The sequence below is a fragment of the Ahaetulla prasina genome, chromosome 14 (assembly GCF_028640845.1).
Source record: "Ahaetulla prasina isolate Xishuangbanna chromosome 14, ASM2864084v1, whole genome shotgun sequence".
NCBI classification, from domain to species: domain Eukaryota; kingdom Metazoa; phylum Chordata; class Lepidosauria; order Squamata; family Colubridae; genus Ahaetulla; species Ahaetulla prasina.
This window is the reverse complement of record NC_080552.1, coordinates 14,204,986-14,227,328: the sequence shown is the minus strand read 5'-3', so window position 1 is coordinate 14,227,328 and position 22,343 is coordinate 14,204,986. Positions and strand designations below refer to the sequence as shown.

The following is a 22,343-nucleotide window of genomic DNA, read 5'->3' as shown; positions in this document are numbered from 1 at the left end:
TTGGGTTGCAATTTTCAGCATATTTATATGGAAGCAAATGCTACATAACAGTTTAATGAATTATGTGATATCAAGTTGATGGCACCTCTTACCAACCACACAGATAGATTTTCTCAAGGATCATCTGTCCCAGACTTGGTTTTCCAATAGTGCACCTATCACCAATTTAATTGTGCAAAATTACCTTGCTGGTGGTTGTCTTCTTTTTCCCTTTCCTTCTATCTTCCTTGGCATTACGTACTTCTACAAAGAGTAGGTGTTCAGATAAGATGTCCAAACTACAGTATATAACCTGAGCCTGGTTATTTATTCCTTGGGTGTAAGGACTGAAGGTTGACCGGTTTGATGATCCATTTGTTTGTTTTCTTGGCTGTCCATGGTATCCTCAAGAGTCTTCTCCAGCTACAAAATCCAAAAGCATCAATAAGACTTTAATCCTGATATACTGAACAGAGCAGGGAAAGCTTTGGATACTCTCAAGTCAAGAACAAGTGACCTCATGAACATTTCCATTCTGCTTTCCCTACAATATGGACATGATTTTGCATTGCTTTTTTTCCATGCTGTTTTATTTGTTTTAGTTTGTTTGTTTGTTTAGAATAGAAATAGGAATAGGAATAGGAATAGGAATAGGAATAGAATTTTTTTTATTGGCCAAGTGTGATTGGACACACAAGGAATTTGTCTTGGTGCATAAGGTCTCAGTGTACATAAAAAGAAAATATACATTCATAAAGAATCATAAGTTGCAACACTTAATGATAGTCATAGGGTACCAATAAGCAATCAGAAAGTTTACTTTGAAACATTAACCACGAGTGGTCTTAATGGCTTCCAAAGTCAACTAGTTACCATCATCTGCATTCCTTAACAAGCTTTGTTTATTGCGATTGGAGGACTTTCCTTTCTTTCCCTCTTTTTCTTTCTTTCTTTTTGTTTTGATGTAAAAAGATGTGGAGACTCTAGAAAGAATGCAGAGAAGAGCGACAAAGATGATTAGGGGGAGGCTAAAACATATGAAGAATGGTTGCAGGAACTGGGTATGTCTAGTTTAATGAAAAGAAGGACTAGGGGAGGCATGATAGCAGTCTTCCAATATCTCAGGGGCTGCCGCAAAGAAGAGGGAGTCAAGATATTCCCCAAAGCAGCTGAGGGCAGGTCAAGAAGCAATGGGTGGAAACTAATCAAGAAGAGAAGCAACCTGGAAATAAGGAGAAATTTCCTGACAGAACAATTAATCAGTGGAACAGCTTGCCTCCAGAAGCTGTGAATGCTCCAACACTGGACGTTTTTAAGAAGAGGTTGGATAACCATTTGTCTGAAGTGAAGAGTTTCCTGCCTAAGCAGGGGGTTGGACTAGAAGACCTCCAAGGTCCCTTCTAACTATTCTATTCTATTCTATTTTCATTTTTTCTGCCTCCAGTCTTCATGGTTTTCATTTCCATTTTATTTCTCTTCTTTTTTTTCCCACATGGGTAACACAATGGAAACACCCAATACTTTATTCAAATGCATTTCATTGACTTTGATGTTGGCCGAAGAGAAAGTAATTTGTGGATGTTTTGAAAAATATAATCAGGAAAAATGTTTTCAAATTAATATCAAGGAAAATGCAGTGAAAATATAATTTATTTATTAAATTTATACCTTGCCCATCTCACTATCCACTCTTACAACATGACAAGTTGTTTAGAAAATATGTGATGTTGAGCTTTCTTGAAGATACATTTAAAAGTTACTGTACAGGCTAAATGCGTCCTTGGAAAAAAAAAAGACTTGTTATTTAAAACTTAATTTATGAGTTCTTTCCTGAAAATAACTGTTTAGAACCTAATGGTACCGTTTGTCTATTAAAACACACTGCTTGATATTTTTTCTATTGGTGCAAGATACTGAAGGGGGAAAAAAAAGTCCTTAAAAAGTCTTTTTAGAAAGGAGTTTAGAAGCACCTGTTAGAAGGTTTGCAAAAAATACACATGGTGGGGACACATTTTAAATTAAAACCAGTGATTTTATGATTGGCCTTGGACGGATATAGTAAATGACCAAATATAATAATTATTTTGTGGGACGTTTTCTAGGAATAAAGGAAGGCTGAAAAGTCTTCCACATGCGGACTTCCACCTCCCTCGCGTTGCGAGAGACAAAATTACGCCGCCTCAGAAAAGGCGGGAACGGCCCACTCGAAGGGAGGCGGAGCTTCACGCTGAGGGGCGGAGCAGAGGAGCAGAGGAGCCTCCAAAAGCATCCAAAGGGGTTGTCAACGGCAGGGGCGGAGCTTGCAACTGCAGGGGCGGGAGGAGGCGGGGTTGGGAGGCTAAAGCTCCGGTTACAAAGACGAGAACGCGGAGAAGTGGAAGAGGGCGGAGTTTCACGTCACGAGACAGAAGGGCGGAGTTTCGTCGTCGGGAGGGCTGGGTAAGTAGGCGGGGCGAAACGTGGGCCAGCGAGGAACAAAAGAGCGCAGCCGAGGAGGAAAGGGGCGGGGCCTCGGTCCCGGGGGTGGCGGTGGGCGGGGCCTCGGGGGCGGGGCCAGTGCTGCCTCGGGAGAAGCGGTGTCGGCCAGCCGGGAATCGGAGCGATGGCGGAAGCGGCGGCCGAGAAAGGTGAGCCGGAGCAGGTGACTCCCCGTTCCCCGGCTCCGATGCAGCGGGGAACCGGCTGTCACGGGGCGCTTTCTTCGTGGCAGGCTGCCAGGCGCGCTCTGCGTATGCTCAGAGGACCCCTCTCCCCCCCCTTTTTTTTTTGCATTGAGGACTAGTCTGATGCTCAGATCTGTCCCAGTGAGAATTCTGCACGTGATTTCCTCGGGGTACGTGGGAAGGGGCTGGAGGAGATCCTGGGCAGGGTTAAAGCAGGAGAAGGGATGGCGGATTCCTAAAAAGAGGCGATGGGGTGTGGGGCAACTACCTCGCCATGGCTGGAAGGTGAACTCTGGTTGTGCCTGTTGTGGGTGTGCGATTGCACTGCTCATCTCAGTCTCTGTGCTCTGTGGCTCAGACTGCTAAGACAGTCTGTTATTTTCATTTCATTTCGTTTCATTTATTTGATTTTTATACCGCCCTTCTCCCGAAGGACTCAGGGCGGTGTACAGGCAAATAAAAAAACAGACAAGACAATATTCTATAAAATGCAAGATTAAAAAACTTATTATAATTTGCCTAAAAATTTAAAATATATAGAAATTAAAACCCCGTTTAAAATTAATAATAAAAACTATAAAATCCATAAAATTTAAGCCAGCCCCGCGCGAATAAAAAGATGTGTCTTCAGTTCGCGGCGAAAGGTCCGAAGGTCAGGTATTTGGCGTAAACCCGGGGGAAGTTCGTTCCAGAGTGTGGGAGCCCCCACAGAGAAGGACCTTCCCCTGGGGGCCGCCAGCCGGCATTGCTTGGCGGACGGCACCCTGAGAAGTCCCTCTCTGTGAGAGCGTACTTGTCGGTGGGAGGCAGCTGCTTGCAATTACTGCAGGTTCAAGTCCCACCAGGCCCAAGGTTGACTCAGCCTTCCATCCTTTATAAGGTAGGTAAAATGAGGACCCAGATTGTTGGGGGCAATACGTTGCCTTTGTATATAATATAGAAATGGATGAAGACTATTGCTTGACATAGTGTAAGCCGCCCTGAGTCTTCGGAGATGCAAATGCAAATTAAAAAAAAAAGTCTGAAAAGTGACCCTTGCAATTAAAATTATAAATATAAAAAGGTATTAAAAACGTCAGATGCAAAGACAAATAAGCAAAAAGGTCAGAAAAGGGCCCCGCATGAGAACATTTGGAAGGGAGCAGTGGCATTGCTTTGAGGTTGCGAGCATCCTGCTTTCGGGAAGAGGTTGGACTGCCATTCATCGGAAATGGTGTAGGGTCTGCTGCTTGCGGGGAGGGGGTTGGACTAGATGACCTACAAGGTCCCTTCCAGCTCTGTTAATCTAATCTAATCTAATCATGTGGCTGGATGGAGTCACCGAAGCAGTCGGCGTGAGTTTAAATGGACTCCGGAGGATGGTAGAGGACAGGAAGGCCTGGAGGAATGTTGTCCATGGAGTCGCAATGGGTCGGACACGACTTCACGACTAACAACAACAGAAATCATGTGGAACACGATGTGGGCTTAGGGGATCTTTGAGCTGGATGAAGCATGGGCTGGTGGGGTATTTGGGCCTTTGCATCCAGCAGTTCCCCGTGATTAAAACCTCAGATTGAGTGTCAGCTGCAATGCAAGATTTGGTTTATTTATTTGAATTTTTATGGATGGCAAGAATGAAGAAAGGTGTACGTTGAAAGTACAGGCGCCCCTCAATAATTTGCAACTGGGACCAGAATTTCCGTTGCTAAATGGGCCGTGGTGTGGCTCAGGCTGTAAGAAGCCTGTTATTAAAACACAGCTGCCTGCAATTACTGCAGGTTCTAGTCCTACCAGGTCCAAGGTTGACTCAGCCTTCCATCCTTTATAAGGTAGGTAAAATGAGGACCCAGATTGCTGGGGGCAATAAATTGACTTTGTAAATATACAAATAGAATGAGACTATTGCCTTACACACTGTAAGCCGGCCTGAGTCTTCAGAGAAGGGCGGAATATAAATGTAAATTAAAAAAAAACAAAAACAAGGGTTTTTTTAAGTGAGTTGCATCCAATTATTCAACCTTTTTGGCTACAGTTGTGAATCCCTGCAACGATTCACTGATTTTGCCCGTTGACTTTGTTCATCGGAAGCAGCTGGGATGGAGATCATGTGACCCTGGGACGCTGAAACTGTAATCAGTACATGCCAGTTGCCAAGTGCCCGAATTTTGATCATGTGACTGGGATGCTCTGGTGGTCATAAGTGCTAGGACCACCACTCATAAGTCAACTTTTTTCAGTGCCGTTGCAAGTTCCAATAGTCACTAAACGAATGGTCGTAAGTCAAGGATTACTTGTAGCGAAAATACAGTAGAGCAAATGTTTGCAATAAATGCCTTCCAAATTATATTGTAAATGTATTCCAACAATATAAAGCACTTCCTTGTGCTTTTCACTTAACATGAAAAAGTGGGCCTCAGTGCACTACATTCCAGTCTTTGGGAAATAAAACAAATTAAAACCATTGTGTGTGAGTGTGAACTAGTAGCGCAGTGTCTGGGCATTATATCAGTGGTTCAGATGCATAATGCCAACTGGAAATAAATTACCATTTTTTTTTACAGTAATTGCACATAGCTATTTATATTATTTATTTATTTATTTATTTATTTAGATTTTTATACCGCCCTTCTCCCGAAGGACTCAGGGCGGTGTACAGCCAAGTAAAAATACTATATAAACATTAAAAGAAATTAAAAAACATATTATAATGTGGCCGAAATATTAAAACAGTTTAAAATCTTAAAATATAAGTAACCCCAATAAAATTTCAATCCAGTCCCGCTTGAATAAATAGGTGCGTTTTAAAATAATAAAAATTATTTATTTATACTATTTATAATATATTTGTGTAAGGTGGCTCAGTGGCCAAGACGCTGAGCTTGTAGATCGAAAGGTTAGCAGTTCAGCGGTTCGAATCCCTAGTGCCGCCTAATGGGATGAGCTCCCGTGACTTGTCCCAGCTTCTGCCAACCTAGCAGTTCGAAAGCACGTAAAAAAATGCAAGTAGAAAAATCGGGACCACCTTTGGTGAGAAGGTAACAGCATTCCGTACGCCTTTGGCATTTAGTCATGCCAGCCACATGGCCACGGAGATATCTTTGAACAGCGCTGGCTCTTTGAAATAGAGATGAGCACTGCCCCCTAGAGTCGGGAACGACTAGCACATATGTGTGAGGAGAACCTTTACCTTTACCTTATTTTCTGCCATTCTAACACTTTATTTCCCTTTGCAGCTTATTACAGATTCCTCGTGCTTTTCTTCAACTGTCTCTTGACCTTTGGCTCCTACTTCTGTTTTGACATTCCCAGTGTCTTGCAAGAACAGTTTCAAGGGGTGAGTGTTCCCCACCCCACTTTTCTCTCTGACCCTGTTAGAAGTCAACTTGATTTCAGCCATGAAGCAAATAGATTAGAGGTGCAAAGTTTCCAAGCCTTTTTCGATTCAAATCTTTCCAAAGCTTCCAGAGATTAACACAAAACAAGTGTCGGCTGTTTCCATACCTGAGTTACCAAAGCCACATTTTTTATAGCTGATGTAGGAACCGCATTTCTTTTCCATATATAAGACCCAGGCCCTACTTAAGGATGTTTAGATATTGCTACATACTGGCTTCGCACATCGCACTAAGATATGGTTTTTAAACTACGCTTTATCAATAATTTGACTGGGCTGCCAAATCACACTAAGCCATAAATCTTGATCAGAAGAGCACAATAGCTGCGTAGTGCGCTCCTTCGTTGCCCATGAGCAAAATCTAACAACCAAAAACCACCTTGTGCAAGGAACGTACTCAATCCAGAGCTTTTGTCAGTAGATGGAGTTATCTTAATTATCTGGGGGAAAAAATATGCAGGTGGGCCTCACTAAATCAGGATGTATTTCAACTTGGCTCATTTGTAATTTCTGATATTGGTCATTTTGTTTTCGTTCTGATTTGTCCTCCAGAATCTAACCTGCCCCAACGGAACTCAACACAATGGCACCGAACATAACGCAACGACTGATTGCGTGGAAGGGCTTGGAATGACTCCTGAAGAGTACAATCTTCTCTATGCCATCTATGCCTGGACGTGAGTCAGCCTCTCTCTTTCTCTCACACAAACACACACAATACTATTTATCTCGCAATATTATTTATCTTATCTTTTTGTTGTTGTTGTTCTCTTTAGTAATGCACTGGTGGTGATTGTGGCTGGCTTCCTGATTGACAAACTGGGAAACCGCTGTAAGTTTTGGAGGAGCCGAACTATTTATTTAATTTCTATGCCCGCCCATAGATGACTGGGCGACTGTGCCGTTGTTTTCTTTGCCACTGGCCTGCCCGCTCTCACTCTCTCTGAGATCATCTGGGGGTTGAGGGGGGTGGGGGAAGCTGTTCTGTATGTTCCTTTGTCTTCTCAAATCCAGCTGGCTAAAGAAGACCTTTTCTGCTCTGTTCATACATTATGACGAATTGCCTTTCCTGGAAGGTTATTGGGATTTTTCTCTGTCCAAGATAAGTTTCGGGTTTCACAAGGAGCTTTTAAATGTAAAATAGAAAGGGGTTCGCTTTAGCCACGTCTATCTGGGTACATTGGCTTTTGAATGCTCAACAATCTATGAATGCTCAAAACATATAAAAGAACTCAGTTATGCCTTGGGATGTATTTTGAAAGTGAAGCTTTGTTTTGGATATTGAAATTCCACCTCCTTTTTTCTACCCCAGAGACTAAAAGAAAGCCGATTTGGAGTTGACAAATGATTTCCATTCTGTTCTTTTTAACACCAGCACTGATGATGTTACCTAGCTTGGGTAATGAAACGCCTGCAAGAAAACCACCAAGCTCAGAGAGCATCAAGCACCCCCTCATAACAACACTAACGCTGACCTAGCGTTAGAAGTTGGCAGGCTGTGTGATCTCAGACACCATACCCAGGGGTGGGCTTTAAAAGTTTTAGCCAGGGGTTCTCTGCCCGGTTGCTAGGTGGGTGTGGCCATAGTGGGCGTGGCCTAGTCAGCCTCCTGCACCATGGCAAGTGGTGGGGGGGGTGCGTTTTTGCCCTCCCTGGGCTCCAGAGGCTTTCCTAGAGCCTCCGGGAGGGCGAAAACAGCATTTACCTGCATCCAAAACTGGCTGTGTGGGGTGGGTGTGGGTGGGGGCATGGTGGGTGGCGCCACCCAGGAGTGGGATTTCGGGGTTCTCCGAACTGCACAGAATCTTAGCTAGAGGTTCTCCTGAACCCCTGCGAACCCCCAGAAGCCCACCCCTGACCATACGTTTAATTTTGGTTACTTCTATAGATGGCTGCAAAACATAGTTTTAAAACCTGTTGGCAGACATTTTTTACAGTAATTGCACATAGCTATTTATATTATTTATTTATATTATTGATAATATATTTATGTACGGGGACACGGTGGCTCAGTGGCTGAGCTTGTCGATCGAAAGGTCGGCAGTTCAGCGGTTCAAATCCCTAGTGCCACATAACGGGGGTGAGCTCCTGTGACTTGTCCCAGCTTCTGCCAACCTAGCAGTTTGAAAGCACGTGAAAAATGCAAGTAGAAAAAAAAGGGACCACCTTTGGTGGGAAGGGAACAGCGTTCCGTGCGCCTTTGGCGTTGAGTCATGCCAGCCACATGACCACGGAGACGTCTTCAGACAGCGCTGGCTCTTCGGCTTTGAAACGGAGATGAGCACCGCCCCCTAGAGTCAGGAACAACTAGCACATATGTGCGAGGGGAACATTTACCTTTACCTATAAAAGCCGCCTGTTTTGCCTGTATATTTTTTCCCACACCTTTCCCCCCACCCTCCTTCTCTCTATAGTTGGTGTCTTTGTTTTCTCGTTCCTGACTGTCTTGGGATCATCCATTTTTGCCCTGGGCTCCCACCTAAAAGGAACTCCGTACCTCTTGCCCCTGATGCTAACGGGCAGGTTGCTTTTTGGTTCTGGAAATGGATCGCTTACAAGTAAGGAACGAGCGCATTGTGCCGACGTGGTTAAATCTGGACTTTGCTGACAAGGTTCTAGGAACTCAGACGAAACTTTGAATGTCTAAACTTCTTCCCACTCTTTTTTTTTTCCTTTGGTAAGCAAGACGTAGCCATAACTGCTTTCTTTGGTTTGATCCTTGATACATACAACAGGAATCTTGATTTGAGTCAAGAGGAATTTGTATCTCTTACTAAAGCCTTCAAAAATTTTAGCAAGGAGTTCTCTGCCTGGTGGTTGGGTGGGTGTGGCCATGGTGGGCGTGGCCTAGTCGGCCTCCTGCACCACAGTGGGGAAGGGGCGTTTTTGCACTCCCCAGGCTCCAGAGGCTTTCTTTGAGGCTCCGGGAGGGCAAAAATGGCCTCCCCAGGCTCCGAAGGCCCTCTGGATGCCAGAAACTTCCGGCCTTCCCAAACTTCCAGTAGGCCCTTTTTTTGCCCTCTCCAAGCCTCCGCGCGCACCCTGCACTTACCTGCATCCAAAATGGGCCGCGTGGGAACTCCTGGGAGGGGTGGGGTGGGCGGGGCCAGCCAGGAGTGGGATTTGGGGGTTCTCCAAACTGCACGGAATCTTAGCTAGAGGTTCTCCTGAACCCCTGCGAACTCCCAGCAGCCCACCCCTGCTAAAGCCCCATCTTCTTTTTTAAAGTTTATCAAACCCCCAAATCAGATAAACAAGTCGGGGCTTAGTGTGACATCTGAACCGATGCTTATCTAGTTAATTGTTGAAAGAATTAACTCATTAAAAAAATGATCAGTGCCCGATTCCTGATTCAGACTTTTGCAAACACAAATTAGCTTTCCTCCAATTTGATTTAAAAGAACTTTAGTCTTATATGGGAGTGGTGGAAGCCTATAAATGTTTGCTTTTATCTCCAAAATCATGCCTTTTTTCAGTGGAAAAATGAAGTGGGTTTGTTTTAATTTATAAACTAAATGTATAGACAATTAAAATAGCAGTATTTAAACACCTGGCTGCGTTCAGAAGTAACATAGCAGAGAATGCAATATAAAACTAGTGTCCATTGAGATCTCTAAATGGTTGCTTTCTTGTCCAAATCTGGGAAAATAAATGAAGATTAGTGGGAGATGAAATAATAATGATAATGATGCCAAAAACCCCACTATTCTCATTCAGTGGTAGCACTCCGATAAAAGGCTCTTACGATGTCTTCAGTCTAAGGCTAAATGAATTTCTTGGCAAATACAGAAGCATAAAGAACATCATAATAGAGAGGAGAAATCATGCATTAATTGCAGGCAGAAAAGCAGTGGGAGTTACTCATCCACTCTTACGTACCAAACAAGTTCAGACTACATCTGAAAAGATAATTCTGATATCAGGCAAAAGGTGTACAAGAGGGCATTTTTATACTAAATAGCAGCTTGATTATGGGCCCTAGAGAGATATATCATCACTATGCTCTGGTAGGCAATTCACCAAGGCCTTCCATTCCAGGCAAGATGGGGGAATCTGGTTTAAGCCTGTGGATATTAATGCTGCATCTCGGGGGGGGGGGGGGGGGGAATTGTTGATTCAAAACGGAAGGGATGAGTATTTTGATAAGACGATTCAACATTTATTGGACACCCCCAACACCAGTGCACCCAATAAATCCAATGAATTCTAGGCGGCCAGTCCCAGTGGTCTCTATTAAAATTGACTAGCATGGGGTTTTTTTTGCTGTGTATTCTTTCTTCATAATATTTAGCTTTCTTTCTTTCTTTCTTTCTTTCTTTCTTTCTTTCTTTCTTTCTTTCTTTCTTTCTTTCTTTCTTTCTTTCCTTCCTTCCTTCCTTCCTTTCTTCCTTCCTTCCTTCCTTTCCTTTCCTTTCCTTTCCTTCCCTTTCTTTCTCTCTCTCTCTCTTTCCCTACCTCTTTCTCTTTTCTTTTTTCTCACATTCTTTCTATTTCCCTACCTTTCTCTTTCTTTTTTCTTTCTTTCTTTCCTTTCTTTCTCTCTCTCTTTCCCTACCTCTTTTTCTCTTTTCTTTTTTTCACTTTCTTTCTTTCTTTGTTTCCTACCTTTCTCTCTATTCCTTCCTTCCTTCCTTCCTTCCTTCCTTCCTTCCTTCCTTCCTTCCTTCCTTCCTTCCTCTTCCTCTTTTTGTTTCCCTTTCCTTTCCTTTTTCTTTTTTATACTTCAAAGGTGGTTGGTTACCACCTTTAAAGCGCTCCATGGTTATTTACGGGACCGTCTACTGCCGGCCTCGATCTCCCATCGCCCGGTGCACTCCCACAGAGAGGGACTCCTCAGGGTGCCGTCAGCCAAACAGTGTCGACTGGCGGCCCCCAGGGGGAGGGCCTTCTCTGTGGGGGCTCCGACCCTGTGGAACGAACTTCCCCTCGGACTTCGACAACTACCAGACCTTAGGACCTTTCGCCGCAAACTTAAAACCTATTTATTTCGTATGGCTGGACTAGCTTGATTTTTTATCTTTAAATTTTAATTGACTTTTGATGGGTTTTTAAAATTTAAATTTTTGTAATTTTATGGGGGTGTATGTTATTTTAATATTTGGGCAAATTTAAATCAGTTTTTTAAGGGTTGTTTTTACTATTGTGTATGTTTGTATTTTATCTGCCTGTTCACTGCCCTGAGTCCTTCGGGAGAAGGGCGGTATACAAATTAAAATATTCTATTCTATTCTATTCTAAGTGTCCTGCTTGCTTCCTTAAATGGAGGCACAGTTTTTTTTACAAAGTTCAGAAAAATACGCCCTCCTCTGCATTGCTCTGTCCCGAGACTTTGTATTACAGCCCGTTGAGTGACGCTGATCTCTCTTCTGCTTTTTTGAGTTGTGCAGAACCGCATCACCGCCTTTTGGTTCAAGGGGAAAGAGCTGGCGCTCGCCTTCGGGCTGACTCTCTCTTTCTCCCGTCTCGGCAGCGTCCTCAACTTCTTTTTCACCCAACAGTTTGAAAGCCATTTTGGGATCCAGTGGACCCTTTGGGGAGGTGAGTTTCTCTTGGAAGGACGATCTCTAGATTATGCCGCATGGCTCAACTCAATATTCTCAGTATATTTTAATGTAAACATGTGTATTAATAGTAGAACCACATGGATTGGATGATTGGAAAGAACAGGAGCAGTCATCATCATCATCATCATCATAATATCAGAGTTGGAAGGGACCTTGGAGGTCTTCTAGTCCAACCCCCTGCCCAGGCAGGAAACCCTACACCATTTCAGACAAATGGCTATCCAACATTTTCTTTAAAATTTCCAGTGTTGGAGCATTGACAACTTCTGCAGGCAAGTTGTTCCACTGATTAATTGTTCTAACTGTCAGGAAATTTCTCCTTAGTTCTAGGTTGCTTCTCTCCTTGATTAGTTTCCACCCATTGCTTCTTGTCCTGCCCTCAGGTGCTTTGGAGAATAGCTTGACTCCCTCTTCTTTGTGGCAGCCCCTGAGATATTGGAACACTGCTATCATGTCTCCCCTAGTCCTTCTTTTCATTAAACTAGACATACCCAGTTCCTGCAACCATTCTTCCTATGTTTTAGCCTCCAGTCCCCTAATCAGATTTACTCTATATGTTTAAATGATTGTGACTGGTATTAGAAGGGTACATTGAAACACTGAATAATGAAAGAACAAAGGATGCAACTTTAATATAAATAGCCTCATTAAAAGAGCAATTGTTTCCCTCCGAAGATGTCACAGGTCACATTGTTCAATTAAAGTAGTTGGCGGGCTGCTTGGTCACTTCTGTCCTCCTTCAACCGCCACCAGTTGGGATGATCTTGGTTCCCACGAGAAAGCTTTTTGTTTTGACCGCTACCCAGTCTATCTACTTCCCCCTCCCTTCCCCCCTTTCAGAGTTTGTGGCAACTATGAGGCAGCAAAAGATGGCTTCTGCCGGGTTCACTTCAGAGTTGACACAAAGGTTGCCAGATCTAAAGAGTTTCATGCCAACCGTAAGGTCCAACGTTGATGGAGGTTCTAACCATTGGTTCTTCTCTGTTCACAGGAGCTTTGTTATGCGTCCTGGGCTTTATTTCAGCCATCACCGTTAGCGTGCTGGACAAAGTGGGCACGAAGCAGCTCGGCTTGGATGGAGTTCTCCAACAAGAATCCAAGAAAGTGGTAGGTAGGGTGGATCAGGCAACTTCTGCTTTCTTTTTATTGTCTTTTGGATGTGAGTCATTCATGACCCTGACAGTCCAGAGAGTAATTGTGGCAGGCCTGAAGGCCCAACGCAAAAGATGGTTTCTTGGCCTGATAGCTGCCTTTAGAGCAGTGGTTCTCAACCTTTATAGTGCTGCGACCCCTTTAATACAATTCCCCACGATGTGGCGACCCCAACCGTAAAATTATTTTCGTTTTGAATTTATCGCGCCTGAAGCCGTATTGGCTAGCGATCTGAACTGCTTGCGATTGCCTTGAGGACGGAGGCATTAAAGCAGAGACTCCTCCCCTATTAAGTTTATCGCGCCTGAAGCCAGATTAGGCTAGCGATTGGGAGTGATTGCAGCTGGCTTGAGAGGGAGACATCAGAGCAAAGATTTCTCTTTTTTTAATTGATCGCGCCTGAAGCCGAATTCGGCTAGCGATTTGAAGAGCCTGCAGCTGGCTTGTGGAGTCAACCATTGGAGCGCGATTCTTCGACTCGCAAGTATACTTCCCATATTTCCGATGGTCTTAGGCGACCCCTGGCAAATTGTCATTCGACCCCCAACGGGGTCCCGACCCACAGGTTGAGAACCGCTGCTTTAGAGAGACTAATCCTCAGAGCTGTGGTTGTAGGTAATTAACGTGCTGTTTGTTTTTAACTTCCAGAAAGTTCAAGATATCCGGCACTTACCCCTTCGCTACTGGCTTTTGGTCCTTACTATAATGTTCTTCTACAATGGGATCTTCCCTTTTGTGGCTGATGCAAGGTAAACCTTTTCGTTTTGATTGACAAATAGATGGGAAAGCACCTTATCAGGAAGAGCAGTTCAATTTCCTTAAAGAGGGTGGGTTCTCCAGGTGTAGAGATCTTCAGATGGAGATTGGACAGTGTCTTGCAGATATTGCTGTGCCAGTTCTCAGCCTATTTGCCCCCAACAATCTGGGTCCTCATTTTACTGACCTCAGAAGGATGGAAGGCGGAGTCAACCTTGAAACGGTCAGAATCGAACTGCTGGCAGTTGGCAGAATTACTACTGGGCTCCTTATATAGCTGCTGAGAGAAGTTTTAAAACAAAGCTAACTTGATTAAGCTATGATTTCCACCCAGATTGCAATAAGAAGCAGTCAGTTGGGAGGTGATCCCTCGGATTTCCAAGATGTTCTTGACCGATGAATCATTTCAACGCATGCTTTAATGCCACTGGATTCAAGTCCGGTGACATGAATTTTAAGTAAAGGTCAGTCAAAGGAACTACCGTATTTTTCAGAGTATAAGACGCTCTGGACCAGAGGTCTCCAACCTTGGCAACTTTAAGCCTGGAGGACTTCAACTCTCAAAATTCTGGGAGTTGAATTCTGGGAGTTGAAGTCCACCAGGCTTAAAGTTGCCAAAGTTGGAGACCCCTGCTCTGGACTATAAGAGGCACCTTCCTTTTTTGGGGGAGGAAAACAAGGGAAAAAAATATCTACCTTTATCTCCCAGCATCCATCCAATATTCATCTAGGCCATTCACCGCGGCCCATTTGCCACCGCCCGTTTGCTGCCACCGCCCGTTCGCCATCACCCATATGCCACCGCCGTGGCCTATTTGCTGTGGTCTATTTGCCGCGGCCTGTTCACCGATGTGGACTGTTCGGTGCAGCCCATTTGCTGCCGCCTATCCCAGCTGCCTGGAACCAGCCAAAAATGCAGCGTGCGGAGGCCAAAAACAGCCGAAAGATGGGGGCCAGTGGGTGGGCGGGGCTTTGGCAACATTCGGTGTATAAGACGCACTGCAATTTTCAACCACTTTTGGGGTGTGTGTGTGGAAAGTGCATTCTTATACTCTGAAAAGTACAGTAATGAGAATAGTTCTGGAGAGAACGAACAGGGTCTGAAGGACACTTGATTCTGGGGAGCGCCCCACCCTACAAAGCTTCCACCAACCAGCTTCCTGTGCAGTCCTTGGACCCAAAAATGCTAGCTGTGGCTTTTCGGTCTGTTGTTGCAGCTTCTTCCGAAGAAGGAGCTGATTGTCTTAGGGACGTTTTCCTTGACGCTTTCAAATTTGTGCGATCTCGACAAGTTCTCCTGCTTGATTCTTTTATATCAGCAAAAGAGAAATATTGATTTGGGGTGGGGGGAAGAGATAGGAAAGATGAGATTTAGATGTTAACCGTGGACGACGTGGAATATCCAAATCTTGCATCTGGGTTTGTGCAGATGTGAAGTTAGGAGCCAGGAATCGCCTGGTGGAGATTTTCTATACTTGTTTAAGATCAAGCAAGGATGGGGTCATAGAATGGTCCTTTCCAACACTGTGTGAAAAATAATTATTGAATACTCAGTGAATACTTTCCCCCCCAAGTTTTTTATTTTTTACAAACATATCAAATCAATGCGTGAACGGTGTGGCACCTGGGTACCATACATTCTAATACAAATAAAACTAGTAAAATTAATCATAGTTGTTACATTCAATCAAGAATAATACACAATTAAGTTGCAATCTGTCATTATTCAATTATTCCATATTTCCTCCTATTACTTTTATTTTATTATATAAAGGTGTATACACTAATATTCCCCTTTCTCTTATTTCTGTCGCTTATTCTAACTTAAAACGTCTTCTTTCTATCCTACCTAACTTCTAGTCGTGTCACCTACCTAAAAAAATAGAAAAGAGAGAGAAAAAAGAAGAACAACAAGAAGAAAGAGAAATTATATATCCATCGTCTCTTGCCCGCTTCAATACTTTAATTGATATGCTTTTTTTTGACTTGCCTCCCCAATTCCTCTCTTAAATCTTTATCTCTGTCTGTATCTGCTTCTTGGCTATTCGATCTAGGTATGTCTCCCACTTCTACCCTCTTCCTATACTCCCTAGCAATACTCAGTGAATTAATTAATCATCAAGCTAGTGCTGCCTTTGGACGAATAGGTAAGTTTGGAAGCAAGGGCTAGGATCAGGTTGGGAAATTTCTCTAGGTTCACAGTGAAAACACCGTATTAGTTGTGTCTTTCCACCTGGGTGGTGGGGCGTATGAGGTTCTCAGGTTGCTTGGAAAATTGTCTTCTAGACTTTGGCTTCGCTTGCCAAGGCAGAATCTTAGAACTAAACCATGTCACCGAAGGCTATTAAAAACACTAATCTAGAAGAGCTGACTTGTTTGTACAAGGATGATGTTTTTCCCATCTGCACATCAGTGTCAAAATAATCTGATCTGGAATCCTAATAGGTTTCTCTTTCCCCTGTCCCCTTTCCCTTTCTCTTTTTCTAGTAAGTTTATCCAAGATAAGTATCCTGGCTACAGTCAACAGGCAGCTGCTTATATAGCTGGAGCGGTTTATGACAGCTCTCTCGTGCTCTCGGCGGCTGTTGGCATACTCATCGTAAGTTTTGAAGGATGATTTTTAAAACCTGAGGGTAGAAACGGGGGCAATACCTTGATGGGGCGTCTGCCTGGGTTAGTGTTTGTAGAGCGAGGGAACGCAACCCATAAAATCGTTCCCAAATGGAAACAAAGAAGCCTGGGGAAAAAAATATACAACGCAACAAGGTGTGCAGCTTTTTCTGGGTTGAAGGCGGCATTGAGTTTTTGCTAGCGGCCGTGTTCCAAAACGAGATTGCGACATGGACAAAAACAATTGTTGTTTCCCCCCCCCAACCCCTCTCTCTGGTTAGCCCCAATGTAATTAACCTCCAAGTCATCAAATCATCATTGGAAAAAAATATTTGGGGAATGGTATAATTGATTCGAAGGGACGTGGTGGCTCAGTGGCTAAGACACTGAGCTTATTGATCGAAAGGTTGGCAGTTCAGCGGTTCGAATCCCTAGTGCTGCCGCATAGCGGAGTGAGCTCCTGTTCCTTGTTCCAGCTTCTGCCAGCCTAGCAGTTCAAAAGCACGTAAAAAATGCAAGTAGAAAAATCAGGACTACCTTTGGTGGGAAGGGAACAGCGTTCCGTGCGCCTTTGGCTTTGAGTCATGCCAGCCACATGACCACGGAAACGTCTTCGGACAGCGCTGGCTCTTCAGCTTTGAAACAGAGATGAGCACCGCCCCCTAGAGTCGGGAACGACTAGCACATATGTGCCGGGGAATCTTTACCTTTAATAATTCATTCCTTGAAGTTCTGCTTTTACATGGTAGGGTTTTTTGGGGGGTGGGTAGCAGTTTGTGGTTTTGAAAAATAGAATAACAGAGTTGGAAGGGACCTTGGAGGTCTTCTAATCCAACCCCGTTTAGGCAAGGGAACAATACCATTTCAGACAAATAGTTATCCAATCTCTTCTTAAAAACTTCCAGTGTTGGAGCATTTATAACTTCTGGAGGCAAGTTGATCCACTGATTCATTGTTCTAACAAAATGTGAATTACCTTTTTAAAGCTAGATTCGTGCGTGGCCCCAATAAGCCGGGATAGCTCAGGCAGTAGAGAAGCCTGTTATTAGAACACAGAGCCTGCAATTACTGCAGGTTCGAGCCCGGCCCAAGGTAGACTCAGCCTTCCACCCTTTATAAGGTAGGTAAAATGAGGACCCAGGTTGTTGGGGGGGCAATAAGTTGACTTTGTAAAAAAAAAAAAATACAAATAGAATGAGACTATTGCCTTATACATTGTAAGCCGCCCTGAGTCTTCGGAGAAGGGCGGGGTATAAATGTAAACAACAACAAAAAAAAAGCTGGATGCATTGATATTACCCTATGATATTTGTGTGCATGCGTTGGCAAGATTTCAAAAGTGGTTGATCCTTGACTTCTTCCTAGAGCTGAGAGCGACTGGCTCAAAGTCACCCAGCTGTTTGGTGCCTAAGGCAAGACTAGAACTCACGTTCTCCCAGTTTCTAGCTTGGCGCCTTGAGCTTCCACCAAACTTGAGCGTCTCATTTCTCTTTTTCTGCTTTTTTCCCCCCCAGGATTATATTGGGCTGAGGGGTGTGTTTGCTGTCGGTTGTGCGGTGCTAACATTGCCCGTATTTGCTCTCTTGGCCTTCACATTCGTTCCCCCACTAGTCTCCACCATCTGGTTAGGAATCACCTATTCCTTTGCAGCCGTAAGTTTTCAGAACTCAAAATGTGTTGATCCTCTTCTGATGTCTACTCAACTTTTAAGCCATGGGGAAGTTTCTGGTATTGACCTAACTCAGTGGTGGGATTCAATTTTTTTTTTACGACCGGTTCTATGGGCATGGCTTGGTGGGCATGGCAGGATGATACTGTAAAATCCCCATTTCCTCCCGATCAGGTGGGACTTGGGAGGCAGAGAATAGATGTGGGCCTCTGGTGGCTCAGACTGCTAAGACAGTCTGTTATTCACACAGCTGCCTGCAATTACTGCAGGTTCAAGCCCCACCAGGCTGAAGGTTGACTCAGCCTTCCATCCTTTATAAGGTAGGTAAAATGAGGACCCAGATTGTTGAGGGCAATAAGTTGACTTTGTATATAATATACAAATGGATGAAAACTATTGCTTAACATAGCGTAAGCCGCCCTGAGTCTTCGGAGAAGGGCGGGATAGAAATGCAAATAAAAAAAAAATGTGTGCAGGGCCAGTCAGAGGTGGTATTTACCGGTTCGCCGAACTATTCAAAATTTCCGCTACCGGTTCTCCAGAACTGGTCAGAACCTGCTGAAACCCACCTCTGACTTAACTTTGTCACATGTTGTTGGGTTCTTCTTTAGAAAGAGAAAGGCAGGGGTAAAATGCTACCGGTTCGCTCGGATTTGGGCGAACTGGTAGCATAAAAATGCTTTAAAATGTAAAAAAAAAGGTTCCAACGATCACAGCTGTGCTGCGCGATCTTCGGAACCTTTTTTGACTTTTTTAAAGCCTTTTTTACTACCTATTCACCCAAACTGGTAATATAGTAAAAAATACTTTAAAAAAGTAAAGAAAAGGTTCTGATTGCGTGACACAGCTTGTCAATCAGCTGTGCCGCGCGATCGTCGGAACCTTTTTTTTTTTTACTACCAGTTCAGGCGAATAGGTAATAAAAATGCTTTAAAAAGTAAAAAAAAAACCAATAACACAAAGATGGCCATGCCCACCCACCAAGCCACGCCCATAGAACTCATAGCAAAAAAATTTGCATTTCACCACTGGAGAAAGGTTAGAAGGAGGCGAGGAGAGTGTCAGAGCAGAAGAATTATCTGGCAAGCCAATTTAAGCGGGATTTTGATTTTGCCGAGTCTCACATTCCACTGCTGGCTTCAACAGTTTTAGAATCAGAGGTCACGGAGCACATAGAATCTAATTTCTGCTCGTTGCAGGAATCCAACTTTAAGTGTCTGGTAGGTTAAACGCTCCTGAGAAATGAGTTGGCTCCTGTTACTGGGAAGAGAATGAGTCCATCTAAGCCAGGGGTTTCCAATCTTGGCAACTTTAAGACTTGTGGACTTCAACTCCCAGAGTTCCTCAGCCAGCTGGCTGAAGAGCTCTGGGGGTTGAAGTCCACAAGTCTTTAAGTTGCCAAGGTTGAAGACCCCGGATCTAAGCAGCCTAATCTGTGGCATCACATTGTGATTATCAGTACACAGAGGTTTTAGAAGAAGGTTGGGATCTCATGATCACTTAGGAATTGTCAATAAGAACTCCTGTTAATTCTGGACTCAGAATAGGAATAGGAATAGGAATAGAATAGAATTCTTTATTCGCCAAGTGTGCTTGGACACACAAGGAATTTGTCTTTGGTGCATATGGTCTCAGTGTACCTAAGGAGAATAAAAGACATTCATCAAGAATAAAAAGATACAACCCTTAGTGATAGTCAAGGTTACTAATAAGCTATCAAATCGTACTAGGAAACAAATTATTTATTATTATTTATTTATTTTATTAGATTTTTATACCGCCCTTCTCCCGAAGGACTCAGGGCGGTGTACAGCCGAAATAAAATACAGAGTATATACAATTAAAAGAAATTAAAAGAAACTATTAATAAATGGCCGATAATTTAAAAATTTACAAATATTTAAAATCTCTAAAACCCCAATTTAAAATCAACTATTTATGCCAGTCCTGCTTGAGTGAATAAGTATGTTTTTAGCTCACGACGAAAGGTCCGAAGATCAGGCACTTGACGTAAGCCAGGGGGGAGTTCGTTCCAGAGCGTCGGTGCTCCCACAGAGAAGGCCCTACCCCTGGGAGCCGCCAGCCGACATTGTTTGGCGGACGGCACCCTGAGAAGGCCCTCTCTGTGAGAGCGTACGGGTCGATGGGAGGCATACGGTAACAGCAGGCGGTCTCGTAAGTAATAAAATAAAAACAATATAAATTGAAAGATAGAAGCAACATGGTTATAGTCATAAGTGGGAAGAGATAGATACTGGTAAGTTAACACGTTTATCTCAGCGTTTCTCAACCTTAGTAATCTTAAAATTACTAAGATTGGCTAGGGAATTCTGGCAGTTGAAGTCCCCCACATTTTCAAGCTCTTAAGGTTGAGAAACATTGCTTTATCCGATTGTTTCCTCTGAGATGAAGCTGCTATGAAGTTTTGATTATTTCTTCCTGCAAAAGTGGTTTTTCTGACACGGTTTCTCCGGTCTGTCTTTTCAACCGTCTTTTGCCCAGGCCAGCATGTGGCCTTCAATCCCACTTGTGGTTCCTCAAGCAACATTGGGAACAGCTATGGGGCTGGCGACATCCGTGCAAATGATCGGTATTGGCCTCTCTAATGTGATCGTGGGACGGATCTTGGGAACAAAGTCCAGGTAACAATAACTGTCTTTCTGCTGAAGAGTTTATGCCTTCAAAATCAAGAAAAAGTGTCATTCCGAACGGCTTCCATAAATTGCTTGATGATGGAATAACCAAGTACAGGTAGTCCTTGATTTACAACCACAGCCGAGTCCAACATTTGTGTTGCTAAGTGAGACATTAAGTAATTTTTGCCCCATTTTACAACCCTTTTTGTCACCGTTGTCAAGTGAATTACTGCAGTTGTTAGTAACACGGTCAGTAAGTGAACTTGGCTTCCCCGTTGACTTTGCTCGTCAGAAGGTCACAAAAATGGATCACATTACCCCAGGACATTGCAACCGTCATAAATATGAGTTGCCAAACATCTGCATTTTGATCATGTGACTGCAGGGAGAGTGCCATGGTCAAAAGTGTGGAAAAGCGGTCATACCGTACTTTTCAGAGTATAAGAGGCTTCGGATTATAAGACGCACCGACCTTTTTTGTTGGGGAAAACAAGAAAAAGAAATCTGTCTCCCAGCAATTTTGCCTCGTTGCAGCATAACAGCCTGCTTTACTTTCATTTTCGTTTTCAGCATAGCTTGATTAGCACAAGAAAAAAGAAATCTGCTCACAGCAATTTACCTCCTTGCAGCAAGCAGCAGAGGCCCGCGCAGCAATAGACCATGGCAATCCCTGCAGCTGAAACAGCTGAGTGTCGGGGACAATCAACCTGTACTAATTAGGCTGTGCCGAAGCCGAAATGGGCTGTTTCTCCTTGCTGCAAGGAGGTAAATTGCTGGGAGGCAGAGGCCAAAGGGTGGGGGCCAGTGGGTGGGAAGGGCTACATTCGCTGTATAAGACGCTCCCAAATTTTCACCCCCTTTTAGGTGGGAAAAAGGTGCGTCTTATATGCCAGAAAATATGGTAAGTCACTTTATTTGAAGTTGTAACTTCAGATGAATTGTTGTAAGTCGAGGACTACCTGTATCTCAGCGGTGTCAAAAGTTCAATTTCATTGAGGGCCGCATCAAGGCTGTGGTCAGCCTGACACCACTCCCCAAACTGCTGGCATGTTTCTTTTTTATATTGGGTAGACCGGGCTGAAGCCACGCTGGCCCAATGTTTGGTCTTTGCATTGGTTAGACCGGGACAAAGCCACACTGGCCCAATGTTTGGTCTTTGCATTGGGTAGACTGAGCCAAATTCACACTGGCTGGCTCCTTACATTTTCCAAGACGGCTCCGTGGGCTGGATCCAGCCCGCGGGCCTTGTGTTTGACACCCCTGCTGTATCTCATGGAACTGAGGCAATATGATGCAAATGCTTGGACTTGTTCCTCCTGCTCCTTATTCAGGCTGGTAATGTTCTCTTTTTAAAAAATCCTTTGCCAGTGAACTGAAGATCCCCTTATGGCGCTGGCAACAGATGATGATCTTCATGCTGGCCAACACCGTTGCTTGCATTGGGACCTCTGTCTGCCTTAACATAGTAGATAAGAAGCAGGTAAGAATCCACCTTGGCTGGTTAACAAGGGGGGATCCGTTACCCTGCCTGGACTATGTGCATAAAAGGTTCGATTTTCACCAAACTTTCCCTATTCTATGAATTCCCAGGGTGGCACGTTGAACCGCTCGACCAAGCGCTCGCCAACCGAGGCAGTGGCCCAACCGCCTGTTGACGCAGCTCCCCTTCTCAATGAGGCGGAAGAACCACTATCTGTCAACTAAAGAAGAGGCCTTGGGGACATGGGATATAACACAGATGAGCCTCATTCTTCCACGTGTCCCCCTTTTTTTTCTCCTTTCTTTGGGGGTTTAATAAGGGAATTTAAAGACCAGGGTATGAATCTGGTGTATAGGAATAGCTGCTTTTCAAGTAGCTGCTAGGTCAGTGGTTCCCAACCTTTTCTTGTTTGAGGCACAACCTTTTCTTGTTTGAGGCACCCTTGGAAAGCCTTTCAA

The 22,343-nt window shown here is 44.0% G+C and overlaps 1 protein-coding gene across 2 annotated transcripts in view; it reads left to right on the top strand.

Moving 5' to 3' along the window:
- Positions 1–2,525: 2,525 nt before the first annotated feature.
- The window catches only part of LOC131185080 (major facilitator superfamily domain-containing protein 1-like), a 22,069-nt gene continuing 2,251 nt past the window's right edge, over positions 2,526–22,343 (top strand). For both annotated transcript variants that reach the window (XM_058157181.1, XM_058157179.1), the window contains exons 1-13: positions 2,526–2,606; positions 5,858–5,958; positions 6,571–6,695; positions 6,795–6,850; positions 8,433–8,576; positions 11,398–11,556; positions 12,574–12,689; positions 13,383–13,483; positions 15,978–16,089; positions 17,615–17,752; positions 20,272–20,411; positions 21,774–21,885; positions 21,996–22,268. In XM_058157181.1, the coding sequence (XP_058013164.1) occupies positions 2,582–2,606; positions 5,858–5,958; positions 6,571–6,695; positions 6,795–6,850; positions 8,433–8,576; positions 11,398–11,556; positions 12,574–12,689; positions 13,383–13,483; positions 15,978–16,089; positions 17,615–17,752; positions 20,272–20,411; positions 21,774–21,885; positions 21,996–22,109 (1,443 nt within the window). In that variant the 5' untranslated portion in view covers positions 2,526–2,581 and the 3' untranslated portion in view covers positions 22,110–22,268. The remainder of the gene's footprint in view (positions 2,607–5,857; positions 5,959–6,570; positions 6,696–6,794; positions 6,851–8,432; positions 8,577–11,397; positions 11,557–12,573; positions 12,690–13,382; positions 13,484–15,977; positions 16,090–17,614; positions 17,753–20,271; positions 20,412–21,773; positions 21,886–21,995; positions 22,269–22,343) is intronic.